The 27,995-nt window shown below is 41.6% G+C and overlaps 2 protein-coding genes and 1 pseudogene across 3 annotated transcripts; all 3 read right to left on the reverse strand.

Annotated features, from left to right (window-relative positions):
- Positions 1–6,118: 6,118 nt before the first annotated feature.
- On the reverse strand, positions 6,119–10,135 carry LOC146555265 (piwi-like protein 1). The gene is made up of 8 exons (XM_085252835.1): positions 9,987–10,135; positions 9,750–9,822; positions 9,310–9,510; positions 8,854–8,957; positions 8,553–8,623; positions 8,315–8,468; positions 8,000–8,147; positions 6,119–6,277 (listed from the first exon to the last, which is right to left on the reverse strand). The coding sequence occupies exons 1-8, from the start codon at positions 10,133–10,135 to the stop codon at positions 6,134–6,136; spliced, it is 1,044 nt and encodes a 347-aa protein (XP_085108961.1). The 3' UTR covers positions 6,119–6,133.
- A 90-nt stretch (positions 10,136–10,225) lies between these two features.
- On the reverse strand, positions 10,226–27,085 carry LOC146555266 (multifunctional protein CAD-like; annotated as a pseudogene). The gene is made up of 17 exons (XR_014889322.1): positions 26,985–27,085; positions 24,066–24,135; positions 22,873–23,106; positions 22,560–22,781; positions 22,279–22,467; positions 21,631–21,755; positions 20,880–21,013; positions 20,392–20,504; positions 19,632–19,791; positions 19,462–19,547; positions 19,247–19,298; positions 19,025–19,192; positions 18,736–18,918; positions 17,892–17,996; positions 17,203–17,451; positions 17,010–17,091; positions 10,226–10,926 (listed from the first exon to the last, which is right to left on the reverse strand). The product of XR_014889322.1 is annotated as a multifunctional protein CAD-like (transcript).
- On the reverse strand, positions 14,728–16,509 carry LOC146555267 (uncharacterized). The gene is made up of 4 exons (XM_085252473.1): positions 15,903–16,509; positions 15,549–15,602; positions 15,100–15,447; positions 14,728–15,000 (listed from the first exon to the last, which is right to left on the reverse strand). The coding sequence occupies exons 1-4, from the start codon at positions 15,916–15,918 to the stop codon at positions 14,849–14,851; spliced, it is 570 nt and encodes a 189-aa protein (XP_085108599.1). The 5' UTR covers positions 15,919–16,509; the 3' UTR covers positions 14,728–14,848.
- Positions 27,086–27,995: the final 910 nt, after the last annotated feature.

The following is a 27,995-nucleotide window of genomic DNA, read 5'->3' on the forward strand; positions in this document are numbered from 1 at the left end:
CAACGTAAGGCTGACAGCACTCTGAACACTTCCTGTTGATCATCTGAAGCACAACAGGGGACTGAAGGCGGGGCAGGGATCGGGAAAATAAAGGTTTATAATTTGCACAAATCTTACCCTGCTGGCTGGGAATTTCATTGGGTGGTGGGTGGTTTGGTGCTGACACTGAGCAATTCTGTGAATGCAATTTTTTTTTATTTATAGAGTTGTCATACAGGGCAAAATGTGAAAAAATTTGCAGTGAGTTACTCAGAGTTCTAGACGAGCGCTGGCTAAAAACAGAGGAGGGCCTAGATGGCGCAAGATTTGCCAGCTTTTTCTGCAAGGTTGGGATGGGCGGAGAGGGCTGCCTCTGCAGGACGACAACTAGATTCTTTCTTTGTCATTCTTTGACAACGACACAGCGAGCTGAAGCACTCCTGTCTTTTCAGGCTTACTGTACCTCATAATTCAACCATGAGTCTCTCTCCACCCTGGTGGTCTGAGGTACCTTCTTAGTCTCTTTTTCCTGCCTCACCACCTTTTCCTCCTTCTGCTGACGTGTTTCAGCTTCATGGATCCTGCCTTGGTTTTTCAGCTTGTGCTGCAGAGTAGATAAAATTATCTCTCAAAGTCCACTCCATTGTGATACATATTTAACATTACTGTTTCTCATTTTCTAAAGCTTAAAACAACACTAATTGCTTTAAGACCAAGAGTGCAGCAGGTCAACTATCACAGTAAATATAAGGACTTTTTGTTAATAGGTTGTTGCATTTTCTTTGTAATGCTGACTTCACACAAACTGGACGGCAACACGTTTTTCAACTCGAGCAATCTAAACATCACCACAGTTAAATCAAACCAGTCGTCGTCTGATTTTTGTTATGTTTAAAAACTATAGTGTCACTGTCTGCCTGAGAAATATTCTGCTACAAGTGGGCTTTGGTATTGTTTTTCTCTCCTTTTCTCTCCCTCTATCGCCTGGGCGGAGGCCATTGTGGGCTCCCGCCTTTGGCCTACATACCTGGGAGATGGTGAACACCTGCGTCTCATTAACCGGCCTCTACTTATGGGAAGAAGTTAGACTGCTCTTTGCTGGATTGTTGCTTGACTCATGTTAGTGAAGTCCTGGCTAGGACACTAGTAATCTAGTTCTCTTGGATTTTGAATCTTGTGCTAACACGTCGTTTCCCTGTGTACAGACACCCTGGACCTGCCCTTGTTCCTTACAGAAATTCTGGTACGAGAGAGGAGTGAGAGACTGGTGAGACGCCAAGAGAGACAGAAGGAGAGTGAGTGTGTTCCCCCTGCTTTTCCCTGCAGATTCCCTGGAGACCTGATCCCTGCACCCTTGTATATAGCACTTTGACACTGTCGCACATTTAACTTGGTCTAACACAGGGCCATATAGGTTTTTTCCCTCTTAATAATAAACAACTTCATTTAGGAATTGCATTTTGTGTTTATTTGTGTCATCTTTGTCTAATATTTAAATGTATTCATCAAGGGTCATCAGTTCAGAGACTGTGACAGTTGAGACTGAGAACAAGAACGAAGTGAGACAGAGAAGCAGAATGGATGAATTCAGATGGATTCAAATGTTTTTATGTCTGATGCTGATGATTCAGATTGTAGGTAAGAATACAGGAAACATTTTTATAGCAGTGAAATAATAATCGTATCAATATTATTACAATCACTTACCAATAACATGAATAAGACAGCTGAGCATGATCTGCTGTTTTAGGGAAGCATGTTTATAAAGTTGTTTCTAAATTGATTTTCACTCTTATTGTAAAAAGTGCTGTATTCTAATGTTTTTTATTGGTTTTCTTCAATGAAGATTGTTGATGATGTCATTCAGCCTCGTCTAAATGTGATGACCATAATAACTGTGATGGTACTAAATGTTTTTTTATTTCAAGAAACTAACAGCACAGCTGATCAAACTTTGACAGATCGGTGAAAAGGCCACAACTAAACCAGACAGATTGATTATTGAGGTGAAATGTTCTCTCTCTGTTATAAAGTATTACCCTATTTACTCAGCAGGATACAACACAGTGAAGTGTGAGGTGACTGATACACACAGGAAGAGTGCAGCCATTTACCTTCAGCCCTCAGCCCTCAGGTGAGGAAACAGGTGAGCTCACGATCAACTGTTTAAGATGACCTCAAATATTAGTTTGATAGATTTTAAATTTTTAAGATCTTTTTTTTTCATTAACAACTTGTGAAATAATGACACACTTTTTGGTTTGGTTTTGTCATTTATTCAGCTGAAGCAAACACAACAAAGGAACCAGCGAGAAAAACTGAAAGCAGCACAAAAGGAGAGTTCATACTTTAGTTTACATCTTTTTTCCTAATGAATATTATTTACATTTTGATGACAGAAAATCACTTACCTATCCTATAGGAAACATAAGATGTAACATTTGATATGATGGTGTGGTTTTGGCAGGAAACATTGTTCACTTGACTATCATGGCTGTTAAATGGTGTGAAAAGTTTTTCAAACATTAACATGCAAAAATGTTTCAAATTTGTTTTATCGCAGCTATTTCGTGGTACATCGATGGAGCTATTGGTTTGGTCGCACTGCTGATAAGAGCTGTGTGTCTCATCATAAGGAAAAGAATGAAAGGTGAGAACATTTACAGATACAACATTTGTAAGTTGTTCTATGAATGTTAGAGTTGACTGTTTTTGTCTTTCCAGGAAACAAAATGCAGAAGAGTGAAAATCCTGTGAGTTTTGAAACATATAATTAAATATTCCTATATCTGCCACTAAAAAGACAATTAAATAAACCGCTCATCTTTGAGGGAGTGTTAACAAGAACTAAACTGCCTTCATAGAAATGGTTTTCCACTAGATGTAGCCGCACTATTGTCTGTTTTTCAGGGACTGAGTTCAAACCCTGCGGAGACTCAAACCAATTAGAACTCGGTGAGATCTCCCACTACACCCAGAGTTAAAAACACTTCTTCTTATTCTCTAAAAAATTGTAAATGCATGACACTAACTGAAAAAGCATCCAAAAGATAAGAAAGTTAGGCCAAAAATAAAATCAGTAGACCACACCATGAATCGTAAAACCTGAAGTAAGAGGTCAAAACACAAATGCAATATCTTGAGACATCATTTCTGAGAAATTAAAGTGATGAATGAAGAGTTGTTTATGTTGCATTACAGTGAGACATATTTTCAAGGATAACTGTTGGCAAAGTAGGATCCAAGTGCAGAACTCAAATCCATGTTAAACTCAAAAAGCAGCTTTATTGCTGACCTTAGCAGGCCAAAATGCAAAACACAAAATAATTCAGGCAACACTAAAAACCTGGAACTCACAAACTAGCCTCTAAGGAACATAGAACATAACAAAGAACAGAAGCAAACTGGGGCTTTAAATACACATGAGGAGATTAGGCCATCGTGGAGACTAGGAACTCAGTTGTACGGTGGCCCTGAGAGGCCACTGCAACTTAAGACAACACCAGCAATAAGAAAAATGCTGCAAAAGCACACAAAACACAACGAAAAGAGGAAAAACGACAACGGAAATAGGAAAAAAAAAAAGATTTGCAAAAGCACAAAGTGTTTCTGGGGAGACAATAACCTGACGGACCAGTTGCAGGAACCAAAATATGCTAAGAATTGCGCTGGGAGACACTTAAAAGAAGTGGAGGATTTATCGGTTTTGTGAGGAAAGAAAAGATGAGTGGTATATGTGTTAGCCTAACTATTAGCCTAAAAATCCATCATCAGTATTATATGAGTCATGATAAAACACACCTAGCATGTTTTGGGTTCCTGCAACTGGTCCGTCGGGTTATTGTCTCCCCAGAAACACTCCCCTTTGCTTTTGGAAATCTGTTTTTTCCTATTTCTGTTTTCGTTTTTCCTATTTACGTTTTTTTTTTCCTATGTCTGTTACCATTTTTCTTATTTCTATTTTGTTTTGTGTGTTTTGCAGTGTTTTTATTGGTAAATGGACTGATTATTATATAGCAATTTTCTACTCTCCCAGAGTAGTCAAAGCACTGTAAACAACATGCCTCATTCACCCATTCATACAAGCACTTGTAAAGATATAGGTCAATTGAAAAATCTAAATTGCCCATAGGTGTGAATGCAGGAGTGAATGTGAGCGTGAATGGTTGTCTGTCTCTGTGTGTTGGCCCTGCGACAGACTGGCGACCTGGCCAGGGTGTACCCCGCCTCTCGCCTTATGATAGCTGGGATAGGCTCCAGCACCCCCCGCGACACTGAAAAGGATAAGTGGATGGATATTACTGAGGAGTCAGCATGTTTTTCTCTTCATTGTTTAGGTGGATCCTGAAGTTTCCTATGTCACCATCAGCAACACCTAGAAAACCAAGATAAGGTGTTTTGTTTAGTGATATCTGTATGTTTGTTTGTTTGTTATTATTTTATCTATATATCAGACAGCTTTTTTCAGGTTCGTGTTGATGATGAAATGATGCAGTGACTTCTGCTCTACTGTCAATTTTAAAATAACATAGTTCAAGCAGTTGAAAAAAAAGAATTTGCATTTAATGGAAAGACAATTTTTGAATATTGTTTATGGGTCCAACAGATTTAACCCTTGTGTGGTGTTCATATTTTTGTTACTCAGCCAGTGTTCATGGGTCTGGTGGACCCGCTAGAGTTTTGGCTTTCCAAATTAACACTATCAAACAATTTTATGTTAAATTACTCAACAGATGTTTACTTCATCCCAATTACAAGCCATATGAACAGCAAAGACGGTTAATTTTTTCCCTTTCCCTTTGTTAGATCACATTTATGAATTAATGTGCTTCTCGTTTTTTGTTTTTTTGTTTTTTATAAAATGTTATAAAAAAATAAATCAGTTATAATCAAGTGGAGTGAGTGGAAAGACACAACACATTTACACGTGAAGCAATATGTTTCACAACTAAATGGGATCAGCTGCTCATCAATGGTGACAGGGGAGGTGGTGCACACACTTATCCCACACTGTCCTGATGGCAGGTAGCTTGTCTCTCTGCCGTCGAGCTGGTCTGTCGTCTCGGTTATCAAAACGGATAATCCTGGAAATTTTGTGGAAGTTTTCCAGAGACATTGATGCACGGAAAGGTTCTTGCCGGTTTCTGCATCCCACAGGGATTCTGTGGATTCCCCTTTGGACCTGAAAACTCCTGCAAGGATAAGAACCCCAAAGTAGGCCTTTGGGGTTCTTGGAGGAATTTGGTCCATCTCCTTCCACCTCTCTCCAAAAACACACCTTCCTTCTAGATTACTGCAATCCAGAATAATTTTCTGGATGGAATCTGGGATGAAAAGCTCAAATGAAGACTTGATGTCCTGCACATGAGTAACTGTCAGCCGTTGGCCCTGGCCAGTAGCAGCTCTGCAGGGTGGCTCATTTCTTGGGCAAGAAGACCATTCAATTTCACCAGTTATTGACATCCATATTTCTTCACTTGCCGTCTGGTGGGCTTGTTCTGGTCCTGGAGCTGGCAGCAGATGGGGTACTCGTCTTCGTTTTGTTACTAAATGGTGCTCAACCTCATCCTCTTCTTCAAAGTCACTGTCAGACTCTGAATTTTCAGAAATGTGAAATATTCTGAAACCTCTTTGTCAACATCATCATCCGAAGCCCCTCTCTCTTCCAAAATCAATTGGATGGCCCTCGCAGCAGATAATCTTTTGCCATCTTGATCAGTTGTGATAAAGAACCACACTGGCAAAGTCTTATTTATAGTATTATGCCCCTAATTTGCAGGTGGGACAGGGTATGAGAAAATAAAATTTGGATCCCTCAAGAAAGAGGGTAAAATGTGTGGGAATGTAAGAGCAGACAACAATGTTGCAACTTTGTGCGGGAGCAGGAGGGGAAGAAAACACTATCAGCAGCACCAGAAAGGAGGAAGACAGAGTGTGGGAACACAGGACCTACACTTTCAACACTTTTATTAGACCTGGGTCCAGTGGACCCGAACACCTTGTATGTAATGTAAATGTGTGGGGGGAGGTACAGTATGAGGTCATTGAAAATTAGTTTATGTTCTTCACAGAAAATAAGCCAAAGCCAATGAATTTCAGGTTGAAAAAATAAATTGTTTAATTTTTCTTTTCAAAAAAAAACTGAAAACGGGTCTCACAGACCCGAACACCATACAAGGGTTAAAAGGTAGAAAAGCTGGTCATCCAGTTTCATATTGGGCTCTTTGTGGATGCTCTGACCCACAAGGAAAGCCAACTTGTGGGCGTACTGGCAGGGAGCAGGCACTCTGATGATCCCCTAAAGCACAAAGAAAAACAATCAGGCATGACCAACACAATGCCAAAGTCAGTGACATTTACACAGTCGGGGAAAATTATTTGATCCCTGCTGAATTTATACGTTTGCTCACTTACACAGAAATGAAGTCTAATTTTTAATGGCAGTTTTATTTTAACAAATACAGAAAAAAAAACATTATATCAGAGTTATGAATGGATTCACATGTCACTGAGTGAAAAAAAGTATTTGATACACAAGTAAAACACAAGTGGGTACTTTGTGAAGGAACTCTTGGCCAGTACAGCCGTATAGTCTGTCACCAGGTTTGCACACATCTCTGGAGTGATTTTGGCCCGGTCCTTTTTACAGAAACTAAGTCCTTTAGGTTTCTCAGTTGCCACTTGGGAACTCAAAGCTTAAGCTCCCTCCACAGGTTTTCTATACAATTGAGGTCTGGAAACTGAATAGACCACTCAATGACCCTAATGTACTACTTCTTTGGCCGGTATGTTTTAGGTCATCATCATGCTGGAAGACTGATTCGGACTAGGGCTGCCACGATTAGTCGACTATCAAAATCGTCGACGACTAATTTAATAGTTGATGTGTCGTTTGAAGCTTTGTAAGATCCCAAAAGACGCAGGAATAAGTAGTAGTATTTAAGGGTGTAATAACGGACTGAAGCAGAAGATGGCAGCACTGCATGTACAAGGATGCCAGCTGCCGTTAAACCTTGAAGAAGAGGAAGCCTAATGATAGTTATATAAGAGCAGATGCTGCTGGTGCAATAAGCGGTACGTTTTACGTCCAATGGATGCATGATCTGATTAGTCAACTAATCGCAAAAATAATCGGTGACTAGTCGACTATCAAAATAATTGTTTGTGGCAGCCCTAATTCGGACCCACCTTTAGTCTTCTGTGCTCTTATCGGAAAAACACCTCCAAAGTACAAAGTTTCCACCTTCATGTTTGACTGCAGAGATCATGTTCTTTGGCAATACTCTGCATTTCTTGTCCTACAAATACAGCGGGTTGAGCTGATGCCAAAGAGCTCAATTTTGGTTTCATCTGACCGCAGCACTTTCAAAGCCTTCTCTAAATCATTTAGTTGTTCACTGGCGAACTTAAGATGGGTGTGCCATGTGCCTTCCTGGTGTCCGTAGTCCCAGCTGCCTTCAGATCTCTAACACGCTCCTGGCATGTAGTTTTGTGCTGATGACCACCTTTCTTGTGCACCCCATGAGCAAAGATCGTATGTGGAGCTCCAAACCGAGGGCAACTGATGGTCATTTTATATTTCCAGATAATTGCACCAGTAATTGTCACCTTCTTACATCCCATTCCCTGTTTGTCCTTTGACAGCTCTTTTTCAATTACTGAAAAATATAATTAATTGAAGAAATTGATTCTGTAGACAGGTGTGCTTTATAATTAGACACTCTTGAACTCATTGATTGTAATTTGCCAATTTGAGTCAGAATTCTGGCTGGGTTGTAGGGGATCAAATAATTATATCACTCATTGATTTTTGACTGATATTCTCCCTCCATTAAAATTAAATTGTATTGCTTTGTAAATTTTTAAATTAGAGTCGATCATTCAAAAACGTCATCATTTAATGAAAACTCCTTAAAAACACTGAGGAGAAAGACGCCTGATTATGACCAGTTTAGATGAAGACAACATTTTCAGTGTAGAAAGATTTCTACTCAAAAAGGTCACTCTGATGCCAGCCTACCTGCCAGTTGTAGTACATGTGGCAGAGCTTGTAGGTGAGCCGCTGCATGTGATCTGGCTTGAGTCCACTGGTGTCATACACGACATTGTAGTGGGTTGGTGAGACACTCTCACTGCGAACAGCCTGGCTCACAATATAGAAGTCATACCTAGAAAACAAACGTGCAACAGTACTGTCACAATACAACTGCTCCTATGTAAATATCAAAAGACCGTTAACAGCTAAAACCCCACAGTGCAAATTTAACTGCCTCTGAGGGCAACGGTTTTCAGAGATTTAAAAAACACCATAACCGTTGGAGATGTAAAGACTCACTTGTAGTCTTGCCCCACTGACTTGATGGAGTCCATGATCTGCTGAACCTCATAGTTCACCACACTGTGCAACTGCCCATCCCCCACTCCGTCTCGGTAAACGATGATGCGTGAAGGCAGACAGCCATTGAACCTCAAATACTCTTTCAGGGCAGCTGGAAAACAAAGTGTTAAGACAGTTTCTGAGATCCTCTGTGTATTTAAAAGTAAAAGTTTTTGAAATGACAAAAGAAACTTGCCACTCAAAGTCTTCTTCAGCTCATCCATGATCTCCTGACCTTTGTGTTGCAGCACACACTTTGAGAGCCACCTTGAAAAACATTTGAATCATTAACTGTACTATTGCATTTAAAGGCTGGGAAACCACACACACACACACACACACACACACACACACACACACACACACACACACACACACACACACACACACACACACACACAAAACGCCAAGTGAGGCCTTGTTTGCACATGTTGAACGTAACCGAGAGCATTGCACTGCTCCCAGTGTGAATTCCCACCTCAGTTACAGAAACCAACCTGCACATGCTTTGGTTGAGACTGGCCACTAGAGCACCAATAGACCTTTTCCCAGCAGCGGTGTCATGGTAGCAGTCGATGCCCACGATCATCAGCTGTTTGAGCTGCACAAACATGACAATATCACAAGGGGTTGCCACAGCAGGTAGCTCCGGATGTATGACTTAGCAGATTTTCTTTCTTTTTCTTAATGTTGGACAGCTACAGAACCATAGATGATTTCTGCACCTCCAGAGATCAAACTGGGGATCTATTTTTAAGAAGTCATCCCAAGGACAGTCAGAGGCATTGTGAACCCAATCAAACCAGTTTTGGATGAAAGGAGAAAAAAAAAATACATTCTCATCTAAAGCACCAGAAAGTTTAATCAATTCAAAAGTTACTACTCTTTGCTTTCCAAAACACCTTAAACTTTAATCTCTGACATCTGAAGTATTTAGTTTGTGTGGGACTTACAGGGATTTCCACACTCCAGAGTTCCCCTCCCATCTTGCAAGCCATCTGCAGCGCAATCTTTGTAGCTATAGTCATGAGTGCCTGAGGTCGGCTGAGGGTACGGGCCACCACACACTGGCTGGGAGTGGGGCAGTCCACACAAAGGAACTTCTTAACGCTGTCATACTTATCCTTCCTGTTGTTGGGGAGGACTACCACCACCTAACAAACAGAAACACCCTGAGGTCTGGTACCGCTTTGGGAAACGTCAAAATTAAGATCCCTGATGACAAAAATGCATTGTGACATAACTACAATACACTGACCTGCAGTTTCTGTCAGTTATAAAAAAATGGCTACAATTTGAGCATTTAAATGCAAATGTGGTTCATAAAAAAACATTTTAGACCTGAAAACTGAAAAGTAAATGTACAAGTGTGTGCACGTCACACATCACCAACCATCTCTATCTGGGGTCCGACACTGTGCCGTAGGGCTGTGAGGAGAGACTCCTGATGATCTTCATACTGTATCCTATAGAAAAACAAGGATGCACGATAACGTTTGTGAATTAAAAGACAAGACAAGAAAAAAAAAACCTACAAGTGTTACAGTCAAAAATTTCACTTTACATACATGACAGTCCATTGTGATAAAAAAAAAAGTGTTGCAGAAATACTTAAAAATGCTCAACTCACATGACAGGTTTTCCCATGGCGATTCCCAGTGGGCCTGAGACTCTGCTGAGGGTCTGTAGAAGAGAACTGGCTTCATTGCCGTTACGACGGGTGTGAAAGAGGAGCCAGTTGTTCAAGGGAGGAGCGCTTATCACAGCTAATCCACGCATCTCTTTGGCCCAGTCAGCGGCCCAGGGGTTGTAGTCATACTATGTGATAATTATATTAAACATATTAAATGAGCCCTTAAATGTATCTGTTTAATTAACTGAGAAGAAGAAATTATACCGAAAGGGCCTCAATCTGGACGGAGGCTTCTCAAGCTCCAGGATCTCGAAGTCCTGCTCCGGCAGCCCTGGTACATTATCATACTGGGAGGCATTGGAGCCTCGGTCGGTGCCGGGGGCGTAGCCCTTGGAGCGTGGCCGGCGGTGAGGCTGAGCGGTGTCATCTGGGCTGGAATGAGCCGGCGATGGCCCTCGGCTCATCTGAATTTCCCGCAAAGCTTCTAGCTTCGTCTCGGAGGGTTTGACCCACTGGGGCCCAGGCATGTCTCTGCGGGAGCTAGAGGCTGCGTTGGAGTTGTGGTTGGCAATGGCGTGAGCCTTTCCTCCATCCACAGCGGTCATCTGTGGTGTTGGGGTGGGGGCTGACAGCGGTGTCTCCCCCCTCTCTGGTGTGGTGTAGGTGGATTGCTTTTGTGTCTCATTTGAGATTTCACCTGACCCCCTCGAGTGGGTTTCCCTTTTGTCCCCCTTGTGGTGACGGATCCGTTTCTCCAGCGATTCCCGGTGGGCTCGGCTCGGGGGCCGTCCGTCCCGCTGGGGGTCCGGTAGAGGACTTGGCTCCCTGGGGGGCTCGGCTGGCTCCGCGTGGCTTTGACTGTTGGCCACGTGGTTTGCTGCGGCTATCTCAGGAGGAAGCTGCCCTAGAGGCTTCTTGGGAAACTCGTCCTCTTTACCTGTAAAAGATCGGAGGGGGAAAAAAAGGTGTAAACGCATTAGAACGCCATCAGGAAACAAAGGTGAGCGGTGATGACTGAACACACTGTGTGGCGCTGGTTCACATCTGATGACGTGTCACAAACGGGCACATGAATTCATGCAACAACACTGCCATAGAGAGTACAAAATAAAGGAGAATACACTCATGAAGACACATAATCACATATCCACAGGCAAAGAGTGGGAGGAGGATAGGGAAAAAAACATCAGAAATAATGTTTGATATAAATTCCCATCATGGGAGACTCAATTAGGAAGAGACACTCTACTGAGCGTGCTCTGAAATTATTAGTCTTTCTACATTTCATTAAACAGTACTCGGCTGCAGTAGTAGCTCCAGGCTTGAAAGGTCATACAGAAATATTGCTTGATTAATGAACCTTCTTAAATGCACTGAGACTTATAAGTACAACTATAAAAAGAGAGAGAGAGTACTCAGCTTCTACAACCAGTACAAGGTTTGACATTAGTACTCAAACTTGCTGCTTTACATCTGAAAGAAATGAGCAGAGCTGACAGGAACACACGGTGTGGGTTATGTGGGTGTTTTAAGGGAAAAAGTGATGACCAGAGTCAGGTCAGGACGACAGCAGCTGGAAGAAGTGGAAGCGCTGTGGGAGTTATCCAGGAAGTCGACTTATTGGACCTGCATCCACAGACTAAAGAGCGTGTGCGTGACGAAATTACCCACTGACCTCGGTCACTTTTGTTCCACCACAAATTGCTTAAAACCCACCGGGGGACAAAGTTAACGTCTTTCACTTATTGAATTTATTGTTTTAATTTAAAGAAATAGAAACTTGGGATTTTCTACAAATTTCAACTGGTTAAATTTTTTTCCCTAACCAACTTTTCTGTTTTGTTTTCTTCGTTCATTTCCATTCACGTTTATTAGACGAGCCAAAACACAATCCTCTTTTTCATTCGTGCGTTTTATTAGATAACAAAATACAAATCAAACTTGTGTTTCTTCTGCTACTGCAAGACTACAGCCCTCAATCAAGAGGTTTATACAGTGCTGTGAAAAAGTGTTTGCCCCTTATTAATTCCATAGTTTTTTGCATATTTATCACACTTACATATTTCTGATATTGGAACAAATATCAATATAAGACAAAGATAAGGGAAGAATACAAAACGCAGTTTTTCATTTATTAAGGAGCAAAGACGTTATAAGCCCTTAACCCTAATAACTGCTTGTGCCACCCTTCGTAGCAAATGCAATCAAACTTTTGCAATTACTGACTACGTGTGTTTCACATTGCTGTGGAGGAATTTGGGCCCAGAATTGTTTTAATTCAGCCACACTGGAGGGTTTTCCAGCACAAACAGCCTGTTTAAGATCAAAGCACATCAATGAGATTTGCGTTTAAGCTTTGACCCGGCCACTCCAAAGCCTTCACTTAGTTTTTTTTTGAGCCATTCAATCACTGTCCTGCTCCAGGTCCAAAGTGCTTCAGGACACAAACTGATGGCTGGAGATTCTTCTTCAGGGTTTTGAATCTTAACTGAGGTAAGTAAGGCCTGCAGTTGTTCAGATTTTGTTTTAAGTGTCCTTTAACTTGTGTGATGCAAACAGAAAAGTGATACCAGTGTAGTGAGCGATTGTTTTTCCAGCATGACTGTAGAAATGCTGCTGTAGAGTCTTTTCACCTCACCTGCTGACAGGTCAGAGGCAAATAAAATTGCTCTTTGAAGTCAACACCCCTGTATTAAATGCCATTTCTGCAGTTGTTGGAAGCAATAAAGAACTCAGAGTACTGAGTAAATTACATGCTGTGGTGATTAAAAAAAACTTAAATTAAGCCAAGTAAACACTCAGAATCATAAAACTGTCAAATCTCACAGTTCAGCCTATTCAGACACAAGGATGCAGATTAAAATAGCCCTGCTGCACAGCAGCAGCACATGTGGCAGCAGATAGCTGTTAAAACATAAGTTTAACAAAAGCCTCCAGTGTTCAAAAAAAGGCCCATTATCTTGTCAGCAGGCAGGAAAGCGAACAGACTACTATTAAAGTTGTGTGGGCTCTGGAAGAAAGGAAAGCCCTTCCTCCTTCAGCTACAGCTGCTGTTATAGAGGTTTATATAGTGTGACGCAGGAGGAAAGCAACCACACAGGAACCTGGAAAAGACTGTGAAGACAGGGGTAGATGCATTAAGGACCTTTATCTAAATTTACGGCTGTGCCTTTAAGTAACATTAGCACAAATGCAAGGTTAATTTAGAAGATGAGGAATTTTGTCTCTAAAACTAAAGTTCTCCACACAGAGTCATGCAATACTTTTAGTTTCCCACCAGAGGGCGCCTTATATCATCAATTTTACATCTGCAGCCACATTGTAGTCCAAACAAAAAGGAGAAGGGAATCAAAAACTAAAGGTAAGAGATGAGCTAACCATTGAAGGACTCCAAATAAGCAGCAAAGCAAGTCTGAAATATTATGCTGGAAGATCAGTTTGTGACAGAAACAAAGAAAAATAAACCCGAGTGCTGCGGGACAGACAGGCGACAGACAGGGCGGACTGACTGTGGGACAGATGGACAGAGACATGGAGAACGAAGGACCAGTCAGGATAGCCCACCGGTTGCTGTTGTAGGAGGGAATGTGGCCGCCGCTCACAGCCACACTTTTGTTGTTGTTGGCTTACATTGTTTGAAAGAAGATTCGAAAAGCACAGTCAGCTGGCACATCTGGACCGGTGTTTGACTTTGTTGTGAACACGTATGTTTGATGTTCGCACTGCAGCCTGGCTGGACCGAAGTTGAGCTGGGTCAGACCTGGCTGGTCACAACGCCCTCTACCTACAGTAGGGGAGCTGGCTGTTGGTCACATGATCACAATAAAAGAGCTGGCTGATTGCAACTGACTGTACCAGTGTTTTTGAGGTATTTACCCAGTTTGAGCTTACATTGCATGTGTAGGGGTTAACTTAGGTTCGAACAACCTTAATGTGAGCACTTATCCCGGCTGAAGTTAGGTTATAGGGTAAGTAAATCCAGATAAGGGAAAGAAACCCTGGATATGTTAAGCTTGCTTAGTGGTACAGAGCCCAGGCTGAGTGAGAACCTACATAGACACCAGTTAGTTTGTTTGTCAGGGCACCGACTAACTCTGACTAATGTGTCTATTTTTGTGTAGTTGTTTTTGTTTTTTTCCCTTTCTTAGTGGTAGCTCACTCATCTTGTGGACTTCAGGTGGACCCTCAGAGGATCTTCATGTATGGATAGAGCCACGTTAGTACCAGCTTGGGTGTACGCTGATTCTTTGATTCCCTTTGGCCTCTTGATTGTGAACATCTCAAACAATTTTCTTACATTTTGCCATTAAATAGAACAATTAAGAAATGTTGGAAGATGTTTCTATTTCCAAATTTATAGAACTAAATTGCTTTTTCTCCTGACCAACAGATGAAGTAGATCATAGATTGAGTGTTCAGCAATATCCTCAAGAGTAAAAGTGTAAAATCTGACATTTGGCTTGGATTTGTTTGTCACATTTGCACTAAAAGGGCAATTGGAGGTGAGGTTTCTGGAATTGTTTGTGCATAGAGGAACTTTTGTCACTCTCCAACACAAGTTTAAAACCAACTGGAGATTGATTTACTTGAGAAGAGCAGACTTTTTGATAATTTATAGAAAATGGATTGTTTGGTGCAGAAGTACCTGGTGCGGGCAGCTCCAGCTTCACCCTCCTGAGCTGTGTATTTTCATTTAACCTAGCTAACGCTGTTTCTAAAGCAAGAAATGGGTCTGTAATATCTTGTTCCTGGTTATCCATTTTTTATTATTATTGTTTAACAGGAATATATTAAAAGAACAAAAAACCACAAAAGACAGTTTGTTTGAAAAAACAAAATGAAAAAAAAACACAAACTTTTTATAAGATGAGCTGAACTAATTCAGCGAACAGAGATACCGCGCGAAGAGCGATTGAAGCGAGCTGCCTTCGTGTGCGTGTTCGCCTTGTCCTCGTTGTCCTCGTTGTCCTTGCGATCCTACCGGTCCTGCTATTCCTTCTTCTGAGATGCCCTGAGAATTTGAGGGTAAGATACAAACAGTTAGTAAAGTTAAATAGAAAAGGGATAGTTTTTATAAAATGAGAAAAAGCGAGACCCTAGAGAGACTGACCGTGATTGGGTCTCAAAGGCAGGCGCGGTGCATTTCGTGTGTCTGATGGCGGAGAAGAAGAAGCGTTTCTGGGGCTCCGATTGGCTGGAGCATCCGGAGTGAGATCGGAGAGCGAGTCTTGCCTGGCCCCGGCGGACAGGCGCAAGTTTTTCCCAGAGGGTCGCGGGAGAGAACAAGCTCCGGCGGGGATGGAACTGGGGCCGGATGAAGCGGGGCGATCTAGCATAGAGAGCAGATGCTGTCTGTCGTGTGTGGAGAGACGGATGTTCTTGCCTGTGGATCGCTCAAGCACTGGTGGAGAAGAATTCGGCGAACTCGAAAAAATAAAGCTGTCCAAGTCTGAGATATCTAGAAAGTTTGATAAAAATGAAAAAGAGGGTAAATGTTTTGTTTTTCTTGTACAATTAGCTGTTAAGAGGGAGAACAAGAATGAACCAAACCAAACCTACCAACTCGATCGAGAGAACCAAAAAGAGAGGAGTTGAGCTCGCTTATCTCAGAGTCTGAAAAGAAATAACAACGAGTATTTACAAACGGGGAAAAACAGTAAAATATAAACATTATATGAACAAGAGTGAGAAAAATGAGGTACCTGATGAGGACATGATCGCTGCTAAAGTTTAGTGTACAAACGCACTTTTTAGCTCTGAGTGTTAGAGGCGAGCTTATTTATATTTTTAAAAAGTGTATTCCAAGTGTTACAGAAGCTATTTTGCATGGCTTTTGAAGATGAAAAAGCTTTTGAGAGAATGGTAAAAAGGAAAATGCGAAAATGTAGTTAGAGGGGGAAGATTAACACTTACCGAGTGATATGCACATAGGGCACGCGAAGGCAGTTGTTGTTGATCCCTGGTTTCGTGGCTGTTGCGAGCTCGCAAGCAGTCTGAGCGGCGCCAGTTGTTGATATGTCTGAAGTCAGAGGTCTTCTGGGAGCTCGACGGCAGTCTTAACCTCAGCGGGAGATCATAAAATCAGACCTGGAGCCGATTGGCTAACCGGGGTGCGAAGGGAGCTGTGCGATTTGTTATGTGATTGGCAGGGGGCGAAGTGAGGGGGAGTTGGTCTCTGGCGGAAAATTTTCAAACGATGTAAGCAGCGCATTTGGGAGCAGAGTGGGGAACGAACAAGGAGGAAAAAATTGTGCTCTGCTCTGGAAGGGTCGGCGATTAAGAGCGAGGTAGAACTTAGACTGTGCGTTGAATTTTAGAGGTTGCTAGTAAGAGGGAAGTTTTTGAAGAAAAAAGACTAAGGAGTTTTCCCCCTGTTTTGGATTATAAGGCTTTTGGGAATAGAGGGTAGCTAACAAGTTATTCTAGGGTTTTTGGGGAAATCGCGGAGGATTTTTTAAGGAGTTTTCCCTGCTTATGTTTCTAAGGATTAGGTTAAGGGGGCTGCGGGGATCGCGAGAGTTTTTTTCTGAGTATGAGTTTTATTCTAAATCTACAAATGCATATAAATCGAAATAAAGTTTTGCCCCATGGCATGCAGCCTGTATTTCCGGCCATACTGAACGTTACAAAAGCACAAGTTTAACTAAACAATTTTAATATGGTTTAAGAGATTTTTAAACACATAAGCACGGAGCCCGAGAGAGCACGGTCCGGAGACCTGTGATTCAATCAAAAACCAAAATACTTCACCCGGTATCTTTGTACTAGTTTGTCTGCATAGCTTGAATTCAAATATTTAGAAAAAAACTGAAAAAAACAGTACTATGTGAAAAAGAATTAAAATGAAAAGCTGAACTATTAGTGCAAGTAATTAGTAAAGCTTTTAGTAGGATGAAGTATTTACTGTTTAAAGAACCTCAGTTTTTGAACAACTTTGCTTTAAAGACTCAAGAATTCCTGTTTCAGAAACAAACATCTAAGATGACATTAGTGTTGTTGTTGCTGTTTACGACCACTCACCGGGCAGACGGACGAGTGTCTGGGATGCCATGCTGTCAATATGAGTTTTCACTGGTGGAGTCCTTCCAATCTGACGAAGAGCCTGCAAACGAGTCACCCTTTATTAATCATGTTCCCATAGAACCACATCACACAAAACATCCTAACAAAACAAAAAACAAACAATTCCTCCCCCAAAAAACAGATCGCGTACCTGAACAAAGAGCTTGGTGCACTTGATATCGATGATGAGCGGGACAGAGTAGTCGATAGCCATACGCCTGGTCCTGTAGCCTTTGGTGACAAAGGAGGAGAGCCTTCGACCTCCGCTGTTCCTCATGGAGAGGTTAATGACAAGGTCGAAGTGGTTCTCCTCCAGGTAGTTCATGATGCTGCGCTGCTTCTCTTTGGTGGCACATTCATCGCTATCGTACTCCTCAAACGGCCAATCGATTGCAGTCACCTGTACAAGGAGACAAAACAAACTTAAAGACAATATCTTAAAGAGTCTTAAAGTTTCTATCCTGATTTCATCCTGTCATAGATTAATACTTAAAATAGAGTGTTATTAAAGTACTTAAGTGAACGCCACAACTATGAGCAATGACATTTCGAAATAAATTTCTGCTGTTTTTCAAAAGCTCTAGCAAAATAAAACATTTTTTACAGTTACATTGTATCCATGTATAAGTGCTGCTCATCTGGAATCTTTGGTTTAATGTGCAATTCAAGAGGAATGATAAAGATGTAAAGGTTACCAGGATTAAAGCATTTAAAAACAAATACACATAAACACGACCATATTCATGAGTCACTCACAGATGTGCCACTGCAAAATAAGTCGATTTTGATTTAAATAAAGTTTGTTACTCCAAAAAACGAAGCCTGTGTTAAAAGAATGACCTTGACTCCATGCTCTGTGTAGAAGTCAGCCGTGCCCATGCTGGCATACAGGTCATATCCCAAAGACTCCAGGGCCTGCACGGTGGGCAGCAGCTCACTCTTGTTCTGCAAACACAAGTCAATGCAAATAGTTTGGATAAACCATAAAATCATAACATCAGTGCTGAAAGCTGGAAAAATCTATTTCGTTTACTATACTTCACACAACCGGAACACTCTGCAGATGCTCCTTAAAATCAGATCACTTTTAAACTTCTTAAATCTATTGTGGTAGACAGACAGTTTCAGTTTCAGCTCATCTTATCTGACATCGATGGCCTTTTCATACAGTTCCATTTGCTGTTTTTTTAACCCAGCATTCATATCTTTAGACTTCCCTGAACCACGGTCACCCCTTAATCTAGTTTTTATATTTTCTATATTCAGGCAAACAGATCATAATATTTCAACGCCGCAGAAAAAAATGTGGTTCGATGATTTTTATTCCATTTGTGTTGCTGAGATGGTTTTGATCGAGTTTAACTACATCTGGTCTCATGGTGATAATATTTACAGTTATCAGCTGTTGGTGGAATCATCAACAGCTGCTGCAAAAACAAATAATCAAGGTTTGTTGCTTTTCTCGTTAGAAAAGTAGCAGATGCATAAAATCTGTTGTTTATTCCCATGTGACTGATCAGCCACAAAAACATCTGCCAAACATAACCCACAGTTGTGACTAGACTTTAATGTGCCACTAAAATGCATCATTCGTACTTCCAGCTGCATCACTTGTGAGCTGAACTCACTGTTCACATCTGGATCCCTATCTGTTGTGTTTTTGTCAGTCGAAACCTTTAAGTACCTTATAGCTGCCGATGGAGAGCAGGATGTTCTTCTTGGGGATCTTGAAGCCTGTGGAGAGCATGGCTTTGAGGTAAGCCTCGTACTGGTTCTCCCCAAAACAAGCTACTTCTCCAGTGCTGGTCATCTCCACCCCGAGCACCACATCAGCTCCGGCCAGCCGAGAGAAAGAAAACTGAGGGACCTGGAGGACATTTGGTTGAAAGCAATCCGTGATGCTCAGTCAGATGAGAAGACAAAAGTGATTTAACATGAAGGGAAATATTTATGATTGCTTTCACACTACTTACCTTGACTCCCACAATCCCTTTCCCTTTCATCAGGCCCACTGGCTCCACGTCCTCCCCGATAATGTACTGGGTAGCCAGAGCCACCAAGTCCACTCCCAGTGTCTTGGACACAAAGGGGAACGAGCGAGAAACTCGGACGTTGCACTCGATCACTTTGAGCTGGTCATCCTGAGAGAAAAAACACAGCGGTCATTCAGCCGCCACTGTGTCAATCTGCTTCACCACTGGCAGGATGGACCAATCGTGACGCAGCTTTCTGACGGCCAGCTCTGTGCTGTTAGAGGGAAACGTGGATTTAGTGATAGAGGACAAACCTTAGTTTGGATTCTTTAAAAGCACTTTATCTAAAATAACATTTCATGCTGATAATACCCTAATCACAGAGAAAGTTACCATTAAGTTAAAATAAGACAGTGATTATTTCCTTTCCTACCCACCTCTGTACAGCCAGTGCTATCTGCTTGTCTGAGAAGCCCAGCTGCTTGGCCTTAAGCATCACCTCTGGAGGCATGGAGCTCTCATCCTGGACGGAAGGAAATTAATCCAGCATCTTAATCCATTTCGAACAGCTCTTAGTTTTTTTCATGTTACGTCTTATCGGCCTTACCTGATTGTAGGTCTCCAGCAGCAGCTCGTGGTCGGCGATGTTCTTCATCTTGTGCAGGAACCAGCGGTCGATTTTGGTCATACAGCTTTTCCACAGTGTAGCCAGCTTTGAATGCTGCCGCCAGCACAAAGATACGCTTATCTGTAGGAGTCTGCAACTCCTGGTAAGCAGAGGGAGCACAACATACTAACTGTGAAGTAAAGTGCTGCTAGTTATTTGCCAGCCATGAGCATCAGCTCAGACATTTGGGCTTATTTTCTCAAAATAAATAAATAAATAAAAATAAATCAGCCACACACATAGTAGCAGAACATGATTAACAGCATGCAATGAAACATTCTTCAAAAAACCCAGAAGCAGGAAGCATTACAGTAGTAGATAGCTCAGGGGAGATCTGGCACCATCTACTGGTCCCGTTAAGACAGAACAATACAGTTTTGACCTTTTAAAATGTCCTTATCACAATCATTTATAGGGTCACCATCCTAATAGAGGTGTAGTAAAACAGATCAACATGCTTTAATGTGCTGCACCATCACTCATCCTTAAAAGCCGATGGCATTGCATAGCAAAAGCACCAATGTTGTGTTCTGACCAAATATGAATCATCATATCATTGCATGGTTGGCTGAAAATGGTTAAAAATCTTTCAACCTGAGATAAAGTATTTGCTGACACTGCAGTGAACAGGTCGTGCAGCAGCAAGGCATTTTTTAACCAGTACAACCATTTAACCTGGACTTCAGCTATGGGAGGTTACCTTTTCAGAGACAGGCTTGATGGTGTGGTCAAAGCCAACACAGTTCTCATCCACCATCCTCAGAGCTTTCTGGAAGGCTTCCTCAAAGCTACGACCAATAGCCATCACCTCCGCTGTTGAAGAAAAGGTTCTAGCACTGAGCACAATATCCATAATAAGCACCTGACTTACTGGCTTCTCTGCCCGCACTGGTAAAGGTTAACTTTATAATCAAACTGTGAAATAAAGCAGTAGAGTAAAACTTTAATGCCCTCATGGAGAAATCTGCTGTGATAGCAGTGCAGAAAAAATAAATAAATAAGAATTAAAAAAGAAAGAAAAAAAAACATAGTAGGTGCAAAAAATGACCATCTGAATTTATTGTTAGCTTTACTGAGACCAAACTAAGTATTTTTAAAATGTTCTGGAATACTAACAGTACTAAATCTACTACCTATTTACAATTTGTTACAACATATTTTTGTTCCAAGCTCGCTTTTGCCTCTTACCAACACTCTTCATGGAGCTGCCTATCTTGGTGGAAACCCTGAGGAACTTGCTGAGATCCCAGCGAGGCACCTTCACCACACAGTAATCCAAACTCGGCTCAAAGTTTGCCGTCGTCGAGTTTGTCACTGAGTTTCTGGACAAAAATACAGACGCAGTGCAAATATTTTTCATGGGTGAATCACTTAATTTAAAGGCGCTTTACAGTTAAGACATTTATGCCAAAAAAAAAAAAAACTACAATGCTTATGCTGCAACTGCTCAAAGCAGTTTTGTCAAAACAATAACTTCAAATTAACCAAACTGCCAGCTGTGCAGGTGATGAATATCATCTTGTCACCAACATTTCCAAATTTCTTTGCTGATGAAAAATTGTGAAAACGTTTATACTAAAAAAAATGATTGAATTTCAATGATCAGATGTCTTTAAGTGTAATGATTGACTAGCTACATGTTTCCTGGGTCGGTGTGACACTGTGGGGGTGACTATTCAGGGTAAGCACAACAGGTCCACATGCAGTGAAGGCAGCGAGTCTGTGCTGCCTTACTTTACAGGCATCTATGCATCACAATTGTTTTTTGGTCGTTTAATATAGAAAAATTGATTTTAAGCTTGAATACTTTAAACCCCACTTTTAAAAAATGTTCAGTTTAGCAGAATACTGGAACGTCTTTGTTGGATGCCATCATTCTTTAAAAGCAGCGATGCCCCTGTTAGATCATTATCCGCCGTTCTTAAGCTGAGAGACGTACTTGAGCTGTGGCAGCGGGATCCCCAGACCAAGTTTAGCTGCTACGTAGGCCAAAGGATAACCAGTCGCTTTACTGGCCAGAGCAGAGCTCCGTGACAGGCGGGCATTCACCTCAATGATGTAGTACTGCAACACATTATGCATAGAAGATACAATTCAATCACACACATTACGGGAATTAGACCAGGAGCAGGAATACCAGCTCCCCATGCACACAAGACCTGTTTAAAGGCCTGTTCTGATACATAAAGCCTATTCATACAAATCTATTCCTGGTTTGTATGAAATGAACTTGGTCACATTGATACCTAAAACAATTTTCTTTTAAAACTTATTGAACTAGAATTTACATAGCAAAGACTTTTTACAACCTTGTTTTGGAGCCAAAACAGTAAATGTAAGCCGTTGACATACCTGGCTGTTACATTATCTGCAGATCCAGCCGCACACTCTGTACATCCTATAGCCATATAAACTGTAAAAGTCATGTTACCACCCATGCTTATTTCAATATACCTACACTTTCTGTACTATTCATTACAGCATGTCACTGGCTTTAAAATAAGGAAATGAAAAACAGATCCACTTTATAGGTGAACACAGTCCTATTTGTGCTTTTCATCACCCAGGTCTTCACATATATGCTTACCTGTTCAGATTCGGGGTTAAGAGCGTACTGGATGTTACACTCTCCCACGATGCCGAGATGTCTGATGACTTTAATGGCCGTGTTTCTCAGCATGTTGTACTCGCGGTTATTAAGCGTCTGACTGGGAGCCACTACAATGGATTCCCCAGTGTGGATACCCAGTGGGTCGATGTTCTCCATATTACACACCTAAACAAAAGGAAACAACAGCCACTTTAAATCGCCCTCAGTTTTTTTTTAGTGAGTATAAGCTGTTTGTTCTCTGGTCTCCTTTTACTCACAGTCACACAGTTGTCATAGGCGTCCCGGACCACCTCGTACTCAATCTCCTTCCAGCCTTTCAGGGATTTGTCCACCAGCACCTGAGAGGTGTGAGCGAATGCTGCCGTTACCAGAGAGGTCAGCTCCTCTCTGTTGTTGGCAAAACCGGAGCAGAGGCCTCCGAGAGCGAACGCTGAACGAACCAAGACGGGGTAGCCAAGACGCTCAGCAGCCGCCACCGCCTACAGCAGAGTTAATCAGATAAATTTAGACTTCACTGGGGCAAAAAACAATCCAGAAGCTATTAATTTATAAGCGAACACGTCTCCTCACCTGTTCCACCGACAGAGCTGCTTCACTGGGAGCTACATGCTCATTGATCTCTTCCATTTTCTCCACAAAGATTTTCCTGTCTTCGGTCATCTCAATGGAGGAAACAGGAGTTCCCAGAACCTGCACTTTATATTTCTCCAGAACGCCCAGCTTGGTCATCTCTACACCGCAGTTCAGAGCAGTCTGACCTCCAAAAGTCAGCAGGACGCCGTCCGGGCGCTCATTTTTTATCACCTGTAACAACAAGATGTAATGACACGAAGCACTCACAACACATGAAAATGAGACAAACAGCTCTGTGGATTTCACACTGGGAATTTCATCCCGTCCAAGACATTTGGAAGTCTGCAACTGAACTAAAAGCAGCTTAAGTCATCTTTTACTTTTTTTATTAGCCTCTTCGTTTCCACTCTATACTGCCGTATGATGGATGCAGGTAGAAAGCTGAGCGGGGATTTTTATATCTTTGAGCCAGCACATTTTTACAGAAACGTATTATGAACACTGAAATTTAAAAATAAAAATAATAACAAACTACATTAAATAAACCTGGGCAAAGAAGGTAAAAATCTGAGGGAATATTTGTCCTCAAACTTGTTTCTTTTCATTATCATTATTAATCTGCACTCTTATTTTTCCTCTCTTACTAATTAATTACTGGCTGTTGTCACTATATTGCATCTATATAAAAACCAGAGTGGAGCAACGAGCTCTCTTTAGTCCACCAGCACCAACCTTTATCTTACATGATGACTTCCAATGGAGCCGCGGATTTAAGGGCTGTAACACAAAGCTCATGTTTTGCCTTTGCTTTGCTAGTGCTGCATTCAAGTGTTCAACCAAACAAAGTGATGGACCACGTAAAAGTGTATCTTATCCACAGTAAAGAAATAAAAATAAAGGTTGTCCTAGAACCCACTGCCCCAAATCCTACAATACAGACACAAAAGAAGACTGAACTACCTTCAACAGTCACCAAAGCTACAAACACACCTGTGCAGAACTGCTCTGTGTTCTGTGGTGGGCTGTGATTATGTGAGACCCCTCAGTCTTTTAGACAAACACAATCTGGGGTCAATACTGACTGATCCGAAAAAACAAACAAACAAAAAACAGTTGACCTACAAATTTCACTGTGTCCACAGTTTCTCTTCTTTCATCAGTCACAGAGTTGCAACAGAGTGAATCCATACCTGAGTGACGTACTCTGCTGTAATCGGCAGAAAGTAGACTTTGTCAGCCAGATCTTTGGAGGTCTGGGCCCTATTTCAGGAAGCCGGTTTAGTGCAAACTCTGAGTAAGTATACCCTGATTTAACGAAAACTCTGGCTTTTTGGTTTCACAAAGCGAGTTTAGATTAATCCTGAGTGAGTCACTATGACGACACACTCTGTGAAGCTAACCCCCACCTGTTTTTCGGGCCTCCGCTTTTTTTCTGTTGGCTATAACAGGTCACATTTGAGCATACAGAGTAAGCAAATATGTACTTGTAATGTGCTCAGATAATTTCAATAAGTGCTTACAGAAAGAAAATTAATGTAGCCTCTAACTGCAATTGATTTACATGGGACAAACAGACCAAGCACTATGGCTCATAATACAATTACACCTTACCTGTTTGGACTATATTTTTATATTTCATTTTTACTTGCTGCCAGGAACGTTTGGGGCCTGTTGGGTCACATCAATGTTTAAATTAACACTCACGCATTGACTCTGTCGGCTATGTTTTGCCATGCATGCTCCCTTTCTTTTACAGCTGAGGCTGTAATACTTTTTTCCCGCAAAATTTGCATGTTATCGGCATATGCTGCCATCAGAATTTCGGCCTCAAGCGCTGTAAGATACATTGACCGCGCCTTCTTTCCCTCCGTCTCCATGGTGACTCGCTTAATCTGTGCTCCACTAATCAGGGCTTTACGTATTCTCGTGCGCGCGCTTAACTTGGTGTTAAAGCAACTCCGCGTTGATTGAACTAATTGTTATCAGCCTTTCTGAAACCGAATATTCCGAGTTGGACAGTTCGGGGTTACTCAACCCTGAGTATCGTTTTTCACTCTGAGTTTTCTAAACCGGTTTCCTGAAATAGGGCCCAGGTCTCTGTGGCTTTTAAACCCCAAAACACGCTGCGCCAAAAATTGGTCCACCCCAAGGATCGGGTCCCCCGACACAAACAGAGTAACATAGTGTACGCTGTTAAGTGCCAGGAGGATTGCCAGGATTTATACATCGGGGAAACCAAACAACCTCTGGCGGAGCGGACGGCACAACACAGAAGAGCTACCTCGTCTCGCCAGGACTCTGCGGTCTATTTACACCTACAGGCCAGTGGACACTCTTTCAATGATGAGGATGTACACATCCTGGACAGAGAGGAACGCTGGTTTGAGCGCGGAGTCAAGGAGGCCATTTACGTGAAAAGGGAAAGACCATCTCTGAATCGAGGAGGGGGCCTAAGGGTACATCTTTCGCCATCTTACAATGCTGTGATTTCAGCCATTCCCCAACTCTCTGTGAATGGTACTCATGGCCATTGATCTGTGGTCTTTGATCAATGGGTTTTGGTCAGTGGTTGTTGATCAACGGTCATGACAATTTTCGTAATTATGATTAAGGAACTGACCTCCCAGCCCATTGTTCCTTCAGGGGGCTGGTTTCAGTCATTATACAAATGTACTGTTTATAAGATTTGGAGAACCCTGCAGTCAGCTGAGACTGAAGAAGTCACTTGGATGAGTGACGAAACGTTTCTCCCACAAAACGCTACGTCCAGATGAACAGAATCAACTTTGGAGATAGAAAAATATAGTTTTTCATGTAAACTTGATTATTGTCTGTAGTAGGGCTGCCACAAACGATTATTTTCATAGTCGACTAGTCATCAATTATTTTTGCGATTAGTCGACTAATCAGATCATCATCCATTGGACGTAAAACGTACAGCTTATTGCACCAGCATTCATCTGCTCTTATATAACTATAATTAGTTTACTGCTTGAAGTGTTTAAAGTATGTGCTAACTAAAAATAAAGACAAGATGATAGATTAGACTTTTAATAAATTTGAAAATTGTCTCAGTGGTTTAATAAATTAAGTCGTCTGCTCTTTGCTCCCTAAAATTTAACAGGACATTGGAGTAAATTCTCGACCATCTCAAACTTCTGTTTAATCAGTTTTCTGTTTGACGTTTATTCAGATATGTAAAATCTATAACTTTAATCTCAGCCAAACCGAATTACTCCGGATCAAATAAAACACTGAAAAAAGCCAAACAATAACATTTTTTAGGTTATCTAAGTGACTTATATATCATGTTTAACCTGAGTAGCAAAAGACCGCGGGGGTTTGAAAACGATGTGCCGGGTGTTCGCTGTTCTACACGGATCTAGTGAACCTTACCCCAGCTAGCTATCAAGCTGGTGGGTAACAGATGTCTCTGAAAACGTCGGCGCACTTTTGAAAATATGTGGTGTCTTGATAAACTGAGCAGATATTTGAGGTTTACACAGTTACATTCTCGCCTGAAAATATGTTAAACGTTTATTTTGTGACCCAGAAAGAATAATAAGAGTAATATTAAAACTAACTAGCTGCCGCCATTGTTGGAAACTGAGCTGGGCTGCGCTATGAATTCTGGGACAGAGCTACTTCTTCTTCTTCGGGGTTTAACGGCAGCTGGCATCCTTGTACATGCAGTGCTGCCATCTTCTGTTTCAGTCCGTTATTACACTCTTAAATTCTACTACTTATTCCTGCGTCCTTTGTGATCTTACAAAGCTTCAAACGACGCGTCGACTATTAAATCAGTCGTCGACGATTCTGATAGTCGACGTAATCGTGACTAGTCGACTAATCGTGGCAGCCCTACTAGAAAGCGAAAATTTCAGAAGAAATTTTAAGTGTGCCTATGCTGCCGCTAATCAGTATAGTTTGCCATTCAAACGGCTACAGAGAGCAAAACTCAGCAGAGCAGCCATTCTCTACCATGAACTATGGTAAAAACAAACACCGCTCGCGCCTCACAGATGACAGCTTGCAGTTTTGTGTAAAGATGATGTGACTTCTTACAGCCCCGATTTGTAGACGCTGTGCGCAGAGGTTCATAAGCAGACCCGACAATTTCCTCGTGACGTCCTGCCACTTGCAAATGTGCCAGAAGAAGCAATGGAGTCAGCAGAGTCCACGTAACATCTTTAAAGTGCAGTGCTGCCATGTGTTAACATCTGAGACTCCAACATGAAGGACTGAAATAAATCTTTAGAGCATTAAACTGCTGGTGAACTGGACATTTTTTGTAGGTATCTCAAAAACTTTCAGTAGCAGAGTCTGCACTGTAGATACTGGGTTTTATTAAGAGAATGCAATTGCAACAATAACAAATTGAAAAGATTTTTTCATTCCCTGTAATGTATGGCTGCTGAGTAGCCATACCAGACATGCACACAGGGTGACTAGATCACAATAAGCCGCATGTCGGACTTTTCAACTCTTGCTAGGTAAACACAATAAGAATAAAGGGAAGTTTTCACTCCCCCTTGTTATTTCAGCTGCGGTTCTGTCTGGTAACAGTCTATAGGTTTGAGTAAGGATGTATCCATAGGTCTTTTTGGAGCACTAGCTGACAATTTATGAATCTTTAGCCAAATATCACACAAATATACTGTGTCGCTTCACACCATTTTTTCTCTTATGTGAAACTGAAAAATAACTCTATCCAGTGTTTAGAAAGGTGGATGTCCTGCAGAGCCTGTAAAATGTGGGACATTGGTTCAAGATGTGGGAGAGGGGGGAAAGCATAAAAATGCTGTGCAGTCCCCCTTATAGAGGGACATCTGATCCCCCAACCTGCACATCATGAAGTATGAAGTAACACCAGTAACACAACACCTTATGGAGGTAAACCAATGTGTAGACAGTGATGTGCAAAGCTGTTCATAGGAACATCCTCCATCCATGGTGGTGTAATCTTTATTCTGATGCTGAATTGATTGATTTATGAATTTACTGTAAACATTTCTTACATTTTTCTTATTGCAAGCAGACAAACCTGTCCCGGGATTGTTCCTGCTCCTCCCCTTCATTTTATAAACACTCTAAATCAAACTCATTCCATTATATATTTT

Source organism: Mchenga conophoros, linkage group LG17, assembly GCF_057382185.1.
Source record: "Mchenga conophoros isolate Kocher_MC1m ecotype Shallow Benthic linkage group LG17, M_conophoros_male_GT1.1, whole genome shotgun sequence".
NCBI lineage: Eukaryota > Metazoa > Chordata > Actinopteri > Cichliformes > Cichlidae > Mchenga > Mchenga conophoros.